At 50.8% G+C, this 12,366-nt stretch overlaps 1 protein-coding gene across 1 annotated transcript; it reads right to left on the reverse strand.

Annotated features, from left to right (window-relative positions):
* Positions 1–8,017: 8,017 nt before the first annotated feature.
* On the reverse strand, positions 8,018–10,012 carry LOC139439945 (endogenous retrovirus group K member 8 Gag polyprotein-like). The gene has a single exon (XM_071218377.1). The coding sequence runs from the start codon at positions 10,010–10,012 to the stop codon at positions 8,018–8,020; it is 1,995 nt and encodes a 664-aa protein (XP_071074478.1).
* Between the last annotated feature and the right edge of the window lie 2,354 nt (positions 10,013–12,366).

Here is a 12,366-nt window from a genome sequence, read left to right on the forward strand (position 1 = left end):
AAAACTATTATTTCAGAGCTTGGTCTTACCCCCTACAAGGAAAATAAAAGATAGATTCTGTCTTCTATTTCTTAATAGGTATCATCTTTGAATTGTGCTTGAATAAGTCAGCAGAACCTGACTAGATGTTTTATTTAAAGTATTTAATTTCTATAAAAGATTAAAACCACTATTTTAAAAGAAACAATGCTAAAAACTCATACAAATATTTGAGAAATATAAGACGATTGGAATGGAGGTAGCAGAAGGCATTGTGGAGGAAACCAGAGCTGTTCCTTAATAAAGACTTTCTACATCGTGGTAAGCTATAGTCTTTCTGTAGCCTTACAGGTATAGAAGCCCAATTTATTTTTCAAAAATTGATGAATTTGCCAGACTTAAATGTTTCAGTTCACAGAAACAAAGCTCACAAAACATTATTAAATATAAGAACCAAGGCAATTTGTTACTCTACTTAAGCAGCAGCATTATGAGAAGGACCAAAATCCTTGTTACCTTTAACTCTACAATCTCCTCAAGTAGATTAGCTGCATGGGAAACAAAATTGGCATAGATATTCAGTGAGGAGGAAATCAAAACAAGGAAAGTAGGACTTAGGATCTGGTTGCTTCAATGGCATCAGTGTTTGCTTATCCTTATCTCAATAACCACAGAACTGTACCCAGAGGGAACTGGGTGCAGTTCTGTGGAGAAAAATGTCTGCATCAGTGTTCCCACACATTAATGCACAAAAGAAGCATCCAAGGAGCTTGTTAAAATTCAGATTCGTGGGCTACACTTCCACTTTGGTAGAACTGAGATGATGCCCACTCATCAGCATTTTTAACAAGCATCTCAGGTACTGAGGGACACACTGGCCTGCAGTCCTTTGTAACTTCCCTTTCCTCTGTGCTTCTGTGGGTTTCTAAGCAATCCTGTTCTGGTTAACACCATTCTACTCTTGATATGTTAACACATTTACAGGTTGGAGTAATGCCTGACAGCCTGGAAAACTCTGTGTCTGTGAGGTGACTCTGACTGTATGGGGATTAATGTACATTTGATCTAAATATAACCATATCTCCTTTATTTCCTTGCTGGGATGAAGGACAGATGGTAGGGACACCAGAGTATCATCCAATGTGACATCTACAAGTATTTAAAAAGTGTGTTTCATAAAATATTATTCAAGATAATCAACTTGAGGAGAGGTTGTTCTTCTCTATTAAGTAGAATGAGACTGTTTTGTTGTTGGGTTTTTCCTATTGCTTTTAGTGAAAATACCTAAAATGAGCAGAATCATATGTGCTGAATAATAGACATCCCCACTTCTCTCACCAATACCCAATAACTAACCTGAATGTCCCATTCTTCATATTAAAAACCCATCTTTCCATCCATTCTAGACACTTACTGAGTGCTTATTATGGGGCAGTTGTGATTTTTAAGTTCTTGAGACATAAAGTTGAGTTAAATTAAAACTCTCTGCTCTGGTGAACAGAGCCTCATGACAGAGCAAAGAAATAAAGAGTTCTCTGGGTACAAAAAGGAGAAAAAACTTAACTCTGGTAAAGTAAGGGGTGGTGTGGGAATAGAAGGGAAGTAGGCAAGGCTTCTTAGAGGAGGTTAAACCTGACAGAATCAAGAGGGTAATGAGGAGCTCGCCAAGCAGAGCAAGGAAGGGATGATAGTCTAAGAAAATTAAATGGGCTGTGCAAAGACATGATGGTGGGAGAAAGCCTGATGTAGCTTGAAATCTCTCAGTAACTAGTTTTGCTTGTATGGAGGGTATACCTGGGGATATACGAGAGTTAAGCAGGAGCCACTCTCTGAAGAGTCTTGTACAAAATGCTGAGGAAGCATGACTTTGTGAATCAGTGTAGAGCTAAGTCCTTAGGTATCTTAAGCAAGAGAAATGATATGAACTAGTTTATGTTTTGGGGAAATCATCATATAGCAAAGGGGAAGTTTTCTGGAGTAAGAGACTAGAGGAGCACAAACAAGGACAGAGCATAGGATTGTCAAGCCATGTTGAACATCTTGCTGCAATTTTAAAACTTTAATACTCTAAATAACCCACTTGCTTAGGACAGTGCTCAGAAGCCCAATTGCATAGTAGAGAAAGGTCATGGTTGAATAAATTCATATTTGTCATGTAAAAATTTTTTTTTAGTTCAAAGAGATGTGGTGGAAGAAGATGATGAACAGGGAGGAATGCGGCTGGGGCGGCTTGCACCCCGACGCTGACTGGGGGGTTTGGAGGGGTCAGCTGGCCGCAAAGGCATCTGAGGCTGCAGCAGACAGCCTCAGAGGGGCTCTCAGGTGTGGAGGACGCACGGCAAGGGGAGGAAGAAAGCCGCGGAGACCAGGTCTGTACGCAAGTCCGTTTTATTAAGGAAGTGCAGTGGGTTATATAGAGAATGAGGAGGGCGGGGTAGAGCAGGAGGAGTGAGGGCTACGGGGCGGCTGGGGATTGGCAGAAACTTGTGGGCGGACTTGTGGTTTTGTGCTGTTAGCTGTTGCTAGGGAAGTGGGCACATTTCAGGTTATGGTGCAACATTTGCCCCTTTTTCTCTTTTTTATTAGGGGGGGTATATGTGAGAGGTTTGCTTGGGTGTGTACTTATGGACGTGTGCTGGCTATATTGGCCGCTAACAGGGGGCGAGTGGCAGGTCCAAAGAGTGGCAGGCAAGCAGAACAGACCAGCTGTGCTACACGTGAGTGGTGGGCTGCGCACTTCCCCCACTAGGTGCGGCTATGCTTGCCATTCAGACTCGGGCCTGCCCCACCCCCTGCTCCCTATTGATTGTTAAGCAGTTCTAGGGTGGCGGCGGCTGGGGAAGGGAGCGAAGTTGGCTGTTAAGGTGGGGAACGTGCGGGCTGGGGGAGCAATGGGATGCGTTGCGGGGTTTTTAGGTGTTGGGTTGTTCTTGATTTCTTCTTGGGGCGGGCTGAGCAGGGCTCGTTGGGGGGGCTGTCTTCAGTGGCGAGCTGATGGTACTGGATGCGCACGAAGGACGTGAGGATTGCGTTGGTTTGGTCCTTGGCGAGCTGGATGATCTTCTTGACAGCCCAGGGCCCTATGGTAAGAGCTAGGAGAATTATTATTAGCGGGCCTAGGAAGGGGAGGAGGTATGGGAGGAGGGTATGGAAGACTCCGGAAAAATAGTTAGCGGCTTCACGCTCTTTTTGACGCCGCTCTAGTCCTTCTCGGACCTTTCTTAGGCTGTCCTCGGCAAGGCCAGTAGAATTGGCATATATACAGCACTCTTCTCCAAGGGCGGCACAAAGGCCTCCCTCCTTGAGAAGGAGAAGATCAAGGCCCCAGCGGTTTTGGAGAACTACTTCAGAAAGGGAATTGAGAGAGTTTTTAAGATGGGAGATAGCGACTTGGAGGTGGGAGATATCACTGTCGACAGCTTGCCTGAGGGAGGAAAGGGAAGAGGATTGTGTGGTAAGAGCAGCGATTCCTGTGCCTGCCCCGGCGAGACCTAGAAGGGTAGCAACTGTGAGGATGGTGAAGGGTTCTCTCTTCTGGAGGTGAGCAGGGAGTTTGTGACTCTGAAGGGCGGAGAAGAACTCTTCGTCACTGTGGAAAAGGACTCGAGGGGCTAGGAGAATGAGTAGACAGGTTTCATTGGTGGCGTTGAGGGTAGCGACCTTGAGGCAGGGGGTTAGTCCGGTGGAGGTGCAAAGCCATTGGGAGGTGTTATGAGGGATTAAAAATTTGGCGGAAATGTTGGGAGAGGAGTAGTTGGAGCAGGCATTTAGGAGGGGATGGGGACCTTGGCGAGAATGAACACAGCGCCCTGTGGAGGAAACAGATTGAAAGGTTAAGGGGATAGAAGAGGCGTTCCAATTGCGTTCAGCAGGATTATGTTCAGAGGATTCACTGAAGGCGAGGTTAGTGGCAACGGGCTCATATAGAGGAAGAGAGGGAGAGAGACAAAGCCAGCAGTTCGCAGTTAGGTTGGGGTGGGAGATATTCAGAGAGGTGTAGGAGGCTCTGATTAGGTTAATGAGAGGGCTAGAATACTGAGTAGGGGGTTGTGGGAGGTAAGGGGGGCAGTAGCGAGGGGGGGGCTGGGCGAGGGAGAGGGTGAGGCGGAGTGGGGGGGAGAGGGAGGCTGTGCCTGTGGAGGATTGAGAACCTGATTTGGGCCCACTGGGATGGAACGTGTGGGAATCGGCTCCTTTTTTATAATGATAAAGGCACCGTAGTCATAGCCGGTTGCATACAGGCGGACTCCCCATGTGCGGCCAGACAGCCAGACTGGATCTAGGGGATTTTTGACTTGTAGGGTGACGGAGCGCCAGTTTGTGCTGCTGTGGATAAGCTTAATATAGGGGTCTTTGTTAGGGGCACCGGACCATCCGTAGGCGATGGTCTCGCACCCCCAGGAAGGGCAGTAATAGTGTGCAGGGTCATGGCATCCTCTGGAGGTGGATGGACAGATGTAGAAACCTGAGAAATGGTTATCATTGGGGCCACGGCACTCTTTGGGGAGGCCCGCACCGTACGTGGCTGCAGGGGTACGCCTGCTGCGGCGCGATGGGGGTGAAGTATAGCAATGAAGGGAGCAGCTATCGAAGGCACTGCTATAACTGGACGTGTAAGCTAGGTTGGTGAGATTACAGATGTGCACGGTGAAGGAAGGAGCGCTTGCAGTGACATTTACAGCGAGGAGCTTTTCCTGCTGCCAAAGGGTGAGCGTCCAGTTGAAGGGTTGGTGTGAGGGGTTGGAGAAGATAGGCGGGAGAAGAGGAAGGAGGAGGAGAAGGACTGGGTACAGACGAGCTTCAGTCCTCTGCTCCATTGGCGTAGTCGTCTAGGGGGGCGAACGAAGAGGGGGTGTTCAGTGGTGGACCGTTGCTTGATGGCGCAGGCGCAGCGTTCTCTGGAGGTGCTGGCGCCGGCGTGCGTCGGACGGCGGTGAAGGGTGCCAGGTCATCGGGTGAAGGGGTGTGGTCCGTTGCAGGCACTGTGGCAGGACGGATCAGACGAGCTGGGATCCACAGGGGCTGCGGCTCAGAATCTGGAAAGACACAAGCAAAACCTCGCCCTTGGGCAAGGAGGGGGGCTGGTCGTTGCCAGCGGTTAGTTTGGGGGTCTTTCCAATGGACAAGAGGGGCTTGGGTGGGACGCCACATGGGGCCCCAATGCTTGTGGGTGGGAGAAAGGCCTTTCTTGTCAAATGTGAGCAAGTTTAAGTGAATTAAGCAGGCGGTAACAACGTCTCCTGGTGGCTTTAGAGGAGCTTCATTTTGCTCTTTGTGAATAAGGAGCTTGAGCTGTTGGTTAATGCGCTCGACGATGCCTTGTCCTTGTGGGTTGTAGGGAACCCCGAAATGATGTGTGATCTTGTACATTTGTAGGAAGGCAGCAAAGGCGGAGCTCCGATAAGCGGGGCCATTGTCTGCTTTGAGGTCCCATGGAACGCCCATAAAAAGGATGGCTTGGCGTAGCGCACGGATGGCGTGTTTGGCTGTTTCTCCTGGAAGGGGCAGGGCGTAGCACATGTGCGAGAAGGTGTCGACGGCAACATGCAGGAACTTGAGTCTTCCAAAAGAGTTGACATGAGTAACGTCCATTTGCCATCGGGAGTTTGGGCGAAGAGCTCGCGGGTTGACGCCCTGTGGTTGTAATGGGCCGAGGGGTAAGAGAGGCGCGCAGGTGCGGCAAGAGCGCACGAGGTGCTTACAGGTTTCCATGGGCAGATTGGGAAAGAGCTTATGAATTGAGCGCGCTGAGAAGTGGAACTGCGCATGCAGTAGCTTGGCCTGGTTGACAACGTCCCCAAGATAAAGCGGCCAGGGCACACTGTGGTTGGCAAGTGCGGTGTGCCGTGGTTGGCATGTGCAAGGCATGCTGTGGCAGGCGAGCACAGCGTGCTGTGCTGGTGATGCCTGAGCTGGTGATGGCTGGACAGCGCGGTCGGCGGCTTGATTTCCAGTGGTTAGCGGGCCAGGGAGGCTGCTGTGACTTCTGATGTGAGTGATGAACCAAGGGTGGTCTCTGGCTTCTAATTGGTGCTGGAGGAACTGAAGCGCCCTATCGATGGCTGTATCCGTAGGGAAGAAGGTGGCAAGAGGCAAGGCATGGCACACCTGCAGGGTGTATAAACTGTCTGTGAAGATATTGAGCGGCTGGTTGGGGCAGGTGTGCAGAGCAACAGCGACTGCGAGCAGTTCTCCGACTTGGACGGAGAACGCGTTCGAAAACACAAGGGTTCGTGGCGTTGGGGAACCAGGTGAATAGATGACCGCAGCATAGGAGGTCTTTGAGGCATCTGTAAAGGCCGTTACTGCGTGTGGAAGAGGTTTCCTGGCCGGCAATGGATGGAACGGAGTGGAGAATGCGAGTCGCGAGAGGCCTTGGAGAAGTCGGTGATGAGGATAGTGGTTGTCGAAAGAGCCTCTGAAAGTTTCAGCGAGCACTTGCATGTCCACGTCGTGGATGAGCAGGTTGGTAGTAGCCTTGGCGTCAAAGGGCCAGACGATTGTGGAAGGAGGAACTCCGTAGGTATGCACACATAGCCCCACAAGGTCGGAGGCGAGAGCGATCCATGCCCTTGTGAAGGGGCAGATTTTTGGGAGCTTACTCTTGGAAGTGTGTAGCCAGAGCAGTGGCCCGTCTTGCCAGAGGAGTCCAGTGGGCGTTACTGGCGTGGGAAGAACCAATGCGAGGATTGGCAGTCCTGGGGCGTAGCGCTCAAGGTGGCAGGCCTGAAGGGCCTCGTTGACATCCTGCACAGCTGCTCGGGCTGCTGGAGTGATGACGATGTGCCGGGTGACTGCATCGGCTGGAAGATCCTTAGTCTGCAGGAGCTCGAAAAGAGGCTGAAGTTGAGCCGTGGTGATGGGGAGCGCTGACCGAAGCCAATTGATTTGGCCGCAGAGCTGCTGTAGCTCCGTTAGAGACATCTTGGGCGACACCTGTAGCTTTGGTGCTACTGGCTTAACATGGTGGTGAAAGTGAAACCCCAAAAATTGAAAGGGGGATTGAAGGCGAATCTTGTCAGGCTGAACAGTAAGTCCGATCTGTGAGAGATTGTGGAGAAGCTCCGAGACGAGAGTTTCCAGCTCACGAGGATCCTTAGCGGCAATGAGCAGATCGTCCATGTAGTGGATGATGTGGGTGCGCCTGTGGGCCTTCTTGCGGAGTGGATCGACTGCGCAATTGACAAAGAGTTGGCAGATGGCTGGGCTGTTGCGCATTCCTTGAGGGAGGACTCTCCATTGGTAACGCTGAGCTGCACCTCGATGGTTTGTTTGAGGCACCGTGAAGGCGAACCGTGGGCAGTCTCGTGGATGGAGAGGAATGGAGAAGAAGCAGTCCTTGATGTCGATGATGGCCGCGTGCATGTGCTGAGGGACAGCGGTGGGGTGCGGGCACCCTGGCTGCGGCGATCCCATTGGCTTGATGTGCTTGTTGACCTCACGTAGGTCATGGAGAAGGCGATATTTGCCACTGCTTTTCTTGGTAATAACAAAGACAGGTGAATTGTAGGGACTAGTGGAAGGTTCAATGTGTCCTGCCCGTAACTGCTCTTCGACGAGAGTGGAGAGGGCTTGCAGTTTGTAAGATGGCAAGGGCCACTGCTCGACCCAGATGGGCTCCTCTGTGTCCCATTCCAGAGGGATAGGGTCAGGTGTTGCGATGGGAGCAGTGGCCCCCACTAGGGGGGGGGCAGGCTGAGCGAGAGGGCCTCAGTAGTGAGGATGGCTCCCGTTTGGCTGAGGATATCTCTTCCCCAGAGAATACCACCAACGGTGGAGAGGATGAGGGGGCAGAAGTGACTGTGTCAGCCCTCTCGGTCCTCCCATTTGATAGGAGTGGCGCATCTCCAGGACTCAGCGGAGCCTGTGGCCCCAATTACCTGAGGCCCCTGCTCAAGAGCCCAGTGGTTGAAGGCGACGATTTCAAACGGGATGCAGGAGACCTCTGCACCGGAGTCGAGCAGTCCCTCTAACCATTGCCCTTCGATTTTGAGCTCCATGACAGGCTTGGAGGAGCTTCTGATGGGAACCGTCCACATCAAGGCTTGGGGGCTCTCTGGTGGGTGGCCTCTTTGGGGCGGGGCTGAGGCTTGCCCCGCTGGGAGTTTAAAGGTTGGCGAGGGCTTTGAGCGGAGCGGCAGTCGCGGGCCCAATGATATCCTTTTCTGCATCGAGGGCATGGGGTGGAAGGCCCTCTCGGGCGGGATGGAGGGCGGCTGCCGGATGCTGGGAGGGGTGGTCTCTCGGTCTGCGATTGTGGGCAGTCTCGGGCGAAGTGGCCCGTCTCACCGCATCTGAAGCATCCGGAAGAAACGGCTAGGGCCGTGGCGATGGCTTTGGCGAGGCTAGTGGCCTGCGGGTCAAGGTTGCGGCAAGCCAAGACCCAGTCATGGACGCCCTTATCCCGCATGGTGAGGATAATCTGCCGGCAAGCATCGAGGCATCCTTCAACGATGAGATCTTTGGCGAGAGCGACCTGGGCCTCCTCTCCACGGACCTTACGCTGGCAGGCCTCGATGACGCGGGCGACAAAGGTAGCGAAATCTTCGTCTTTGCCCTGGGTCATCTGGGCGAGCTTTTGAGGTCTCGTGGTGGAGACATTGCGGAAGGATCGCAGGGCTAGTTCTCTAAGCCGGAGCCAAAAACCGGGGGGCGCATTGCGGTACTGCACAGGATCGGTGAAAGTACCGATGCCTGTGTACGCCTCTGGGGGGTCCTGGATACCCGCACTGGCATTCTCAGCGATGCACCTCTCAGCCTCTGCCTGGAAGTGGCATCTCCATTCCACGAACTGTCCTGGGGCCAGAATGGCCCGGGCAAGTGAAATCCAATCATAGGGGAGAACAAGTTGTGCCCCAAGTTCCTCGAGCAGCTGTTGGGCGTACGGACTCCCGATGCCATCCTCCTTAACTGCGCGTCTAAGGTTTTTAATTTCATCAGTGGTGAAAGGGAGCCATTGCTGGGGGCGCGCTTGAGAGGGTGCTGGGTTTAAAGGGAAGAGGTGAGGGGTGGCCCCTGTCATGGGTGGGCCGGAGTGGCCCAGCCATGTGTCTGAACTGGTCCAAGGCCTGGACGCTGGCGCCGGCGGAGCGGCCAATGGAGGAGGAGGTGGCGGCCATGTTGTCTGAGAGGGGGGACAAGATGGACGCAGAGGAGTTTCCGGTTGCAAACAAGATGGTGGGGGCTCTCCTTCCGGTTGCAAACAAGATGGCTGCAGAGCAGTTTCCGGTGGACAAAATGTCCGCGGCAAGGCTTCCGGTGATTTATAAGATGGCGGAGGCTCTCCTTCCGCCCTGAGCCAAGATGGCAGAGGCTCTCCTTCCGGTTTGCGCCAAGATGGCGGACGCTCTCCTTCCGGTCTGCGCCAAGATGGCGGAGTGACCGGAAGAGGCGGATAAAGAGAGGCGGGATTTCCGCCTGAGAGCCCATACCTCCTCCCTTCAGGCGAAGAAGAAGGAGGAAGTGTGCCATCTTGGTGGCCAGGCGGGAACTTCCCCCTTTCAAGCGAAGAAGAAGGAGGAAGTTTGCCATCTTGGCGACTAGGCAGAAACCTCCCCCTTTCAGGTGGAGAGGAAAGAGGAAGTTCGCCATCCTGATAATGGTCATCCCGAAGAGGATGGAGCTCAAGGTCGGCATTGAGCTGACTAGATAAGGACTCAGTATCTGAGTCGGGAGTGTCCCCCTTATCAGGGTCGCAGTCGAGCGGCCGCGCAGCAGCCCCGGTGGAAACCTGGTAAGCGTCTTTCGGGGCAGGTGCGCCAAGGAGGCAGGCGCGGATGGCCACAAGCGTGGGCAGGAGGCCAGGGGGAAACGACCTGCCATCATGCTCCATAGAGGAGGTGACGCGGTCAATGAGACGCGAGTAAGTGTCTGGGCTCCAAAGGTGGCAGGTGGCCAGCCACGGATTGAAAGGCAGGAGGAGATCCCAGTACTTTTGCAGGTGGCGGAGGGAAACCCTAACGCCATTAGTGTCTAGGAGGCCAGCAAGCGCTCTGACTTGCGGCGCTTGGCGGGAAGATAGACGCCCGCCCATTTTTCTGCCGGGGGCCGATAACGGGGGTCCTTACCTTGAGAGCGCGGCGAAGGGGTGGGAGCAAGGTCCCACGGGGGTGAGGCAGCGGTCACGTCGGACCGGCCCCGGTCCCTGTTCGAGCGCCAGTTGCGGCTGGGGCGGCTTGCACCCCGACGCTGACGGGGGGGTTTGGAGGGGTCAGCTGGCCGCAAAGGCGTCTGAGGCTGTGGCAGACAGCCTCAGAGGGGCTCTCAGGTGTGGAGGACGCATGGCAAGGGGAGGAAGAAAGCCGCGGAGACCAGGTCTGTACGCAAGTCCGTTTTATTAAGGAAGTGCAGTGGGTTATATAGAGAATGAGGAGGGCGGGGTAGAGCAGGAGGAGTGAGGGCTACGGGGCGGCTGGGGATTGGCAGAAACTTGTGGGCGGACTTGTGGTTTTGTGCTGTTAGCTGTTGCTAGGGAAGTGGGCAGATTTCAGGTTATGGTGCAACAGAGGAAGGGGTAGGATCAAATAATATGAAGCCTTAACAAATCTGAAGATCATGTTTGTGAGGTTGTGACAGAGAGTACAACACTGAAGATTAACATTTAAGAGGCAAAACAATCTTAGGTGATGAATCAATACTGTTTATGACCATGGTAGGAAATCCCTACAATAAAAGCATTTTAGGGTATCTTCTCATCCCACTACTCATCCCCTTCCTCTTACCCCCCAAACCACAGTGACCAGAAAAGTGAGCCCTGTGTCCATGTTGATGATACTATGAGGGATGCTAGACCAATTTGTACCAATCAGTTTCTCACTCCTGAGTATCTGAAATCAGAACATCTGTCACTAGTGCTTGACCTGAGTTGAGATAGAGCATCATCAGCTTTGCCAGGTGCTTTTTTCAGCCAAGAAAACTCATCAAGAACTACACAGTTGGAGAGAGAGAGAAAAAAGGAGGGAGAGAGGGTGAGAGGGAAAGAGAGGGCAAACATGCAAAGAGAAAGATAAATGAGAACTCTTATATCCACAAGAGAGAAGAACAACCTATTTTTTCCCACAGGCTTTCCACACCTCAGTCCATTTCCTTGGATGTTTTTCCTGTAGTTGGTTTTCCTGAACTGGGCCTGAATGAAATAATTCCTTAGAATAAAATGCTCATCCATACTCATAAATTAAGTACTTCAAATCTAAACAACATTACTCACTTATCAGACTGGATAAAATCTTACCATTCAATAATAGTCAGCTTTGGTGAAGATATAGCTAAAAAGTACTCTCATATTCGTTGGGAAAGCACAGACACCATCTTTTCAAATGTTAATTTAGCAATATCTGTAAACATTTCATATGTACGTTACTTTTGTCCCATGGATTCCCTTTTATACACTCTCAAAAGTATAAAACATTTTCCTTATGAACAATGCTATCCTTCCAATATTGTTTGTAATAGCAAAACAAATTGGAAAGCTGGTACCCTTTCACAAGAGGGGACTGATTGGTTAGTGACATTATGATTTGTATACATAATGTAATACCCTTACTCTATGGCCCTTGAATGGAATGAGATAGATCTATACTTGCTGATATACAAGTATTTCTAAGAAATATTGAATTAAAAAGCATGGGACCAAATGCTGTGACTATTATAGCTCCACTTGTGTCCATTTTAAAAGTGTATACATATGTATGAAAATATACATATAACATTTTTCTTAATGCAAAATAAGAAATTGCTTTAGAGTAATTTACCTTTGGGGAGAAGAACTTGAGTAGGCTGTGCAATAGAGGTGAAAGGAAGCTTTTCCTTTTCATTTTATTCTTCCTTTGTGTACTGTTAATTTTTTTTAGTCTGTGCATATATTGCTTTGGTTTAAATAATATAACAAACCTAATTTCAGTAACAGTTCTAATATAGGTAATTTATACAAGTGCTGCTTGGCTACTCAAAGTACTGATCCATGACAAACTCAGGTTCTTATGTCAGGATTTAAATCAGCACATTGCTTCCCTCAGCAAGAAAGCCTTCCTATACAAAAAAAAAACATCAGCTGAACTAAACAATGTGCTTAGTGGTGGCGTTGATCTACATTCCAGTGCAAGCTTCTTATTACTCACTGGCTGGCAACAAACTGTTCTCATGTGGTTTTTAGACCCACACTTTGAATAGCTCTGATTTATATTTTAATATGATTTTAGGGCAAATTCTTACCTCTCCCCAGAGTACTTGTATGTTATGGCTGTTTCCTTGCATTAGTTGATAATAACTTCCAGGCTTATGGTTGAGGAACTTTCTTGGGTGGTCTTCTTTTCTTAGTGACCATGATCCATAAACACTCAGGGACCCAGGTTGACAGAGGCTTTGCCATCTTTAGCAAGGGCCATTAAG

Source organism: Dasypus novemcinctus, chromosome 11 (assembly GCF_030445035.2).
Source record: "Dasypus novemcinctus isolate mDasNov1 chromosome 11, mDasNov1.1.hap2, whole genome shotgun sequence".
NCBI lineage: Eukaryota > Metazoa > Chordata > Mammalia > Cingulata > Dasypodidae > Dasypus > Dasypus novemcinctus.

Excerpts from the sequence above, each read along its gene's own strand:
- LOC139439945 (XM_071218377.1), bottom strand. The coding sequence starts at position 10,012 with ATGGGCGGGCGTCTATCTTCCCGCCAAGCGCCGCAAGTCAGAGCGCTT.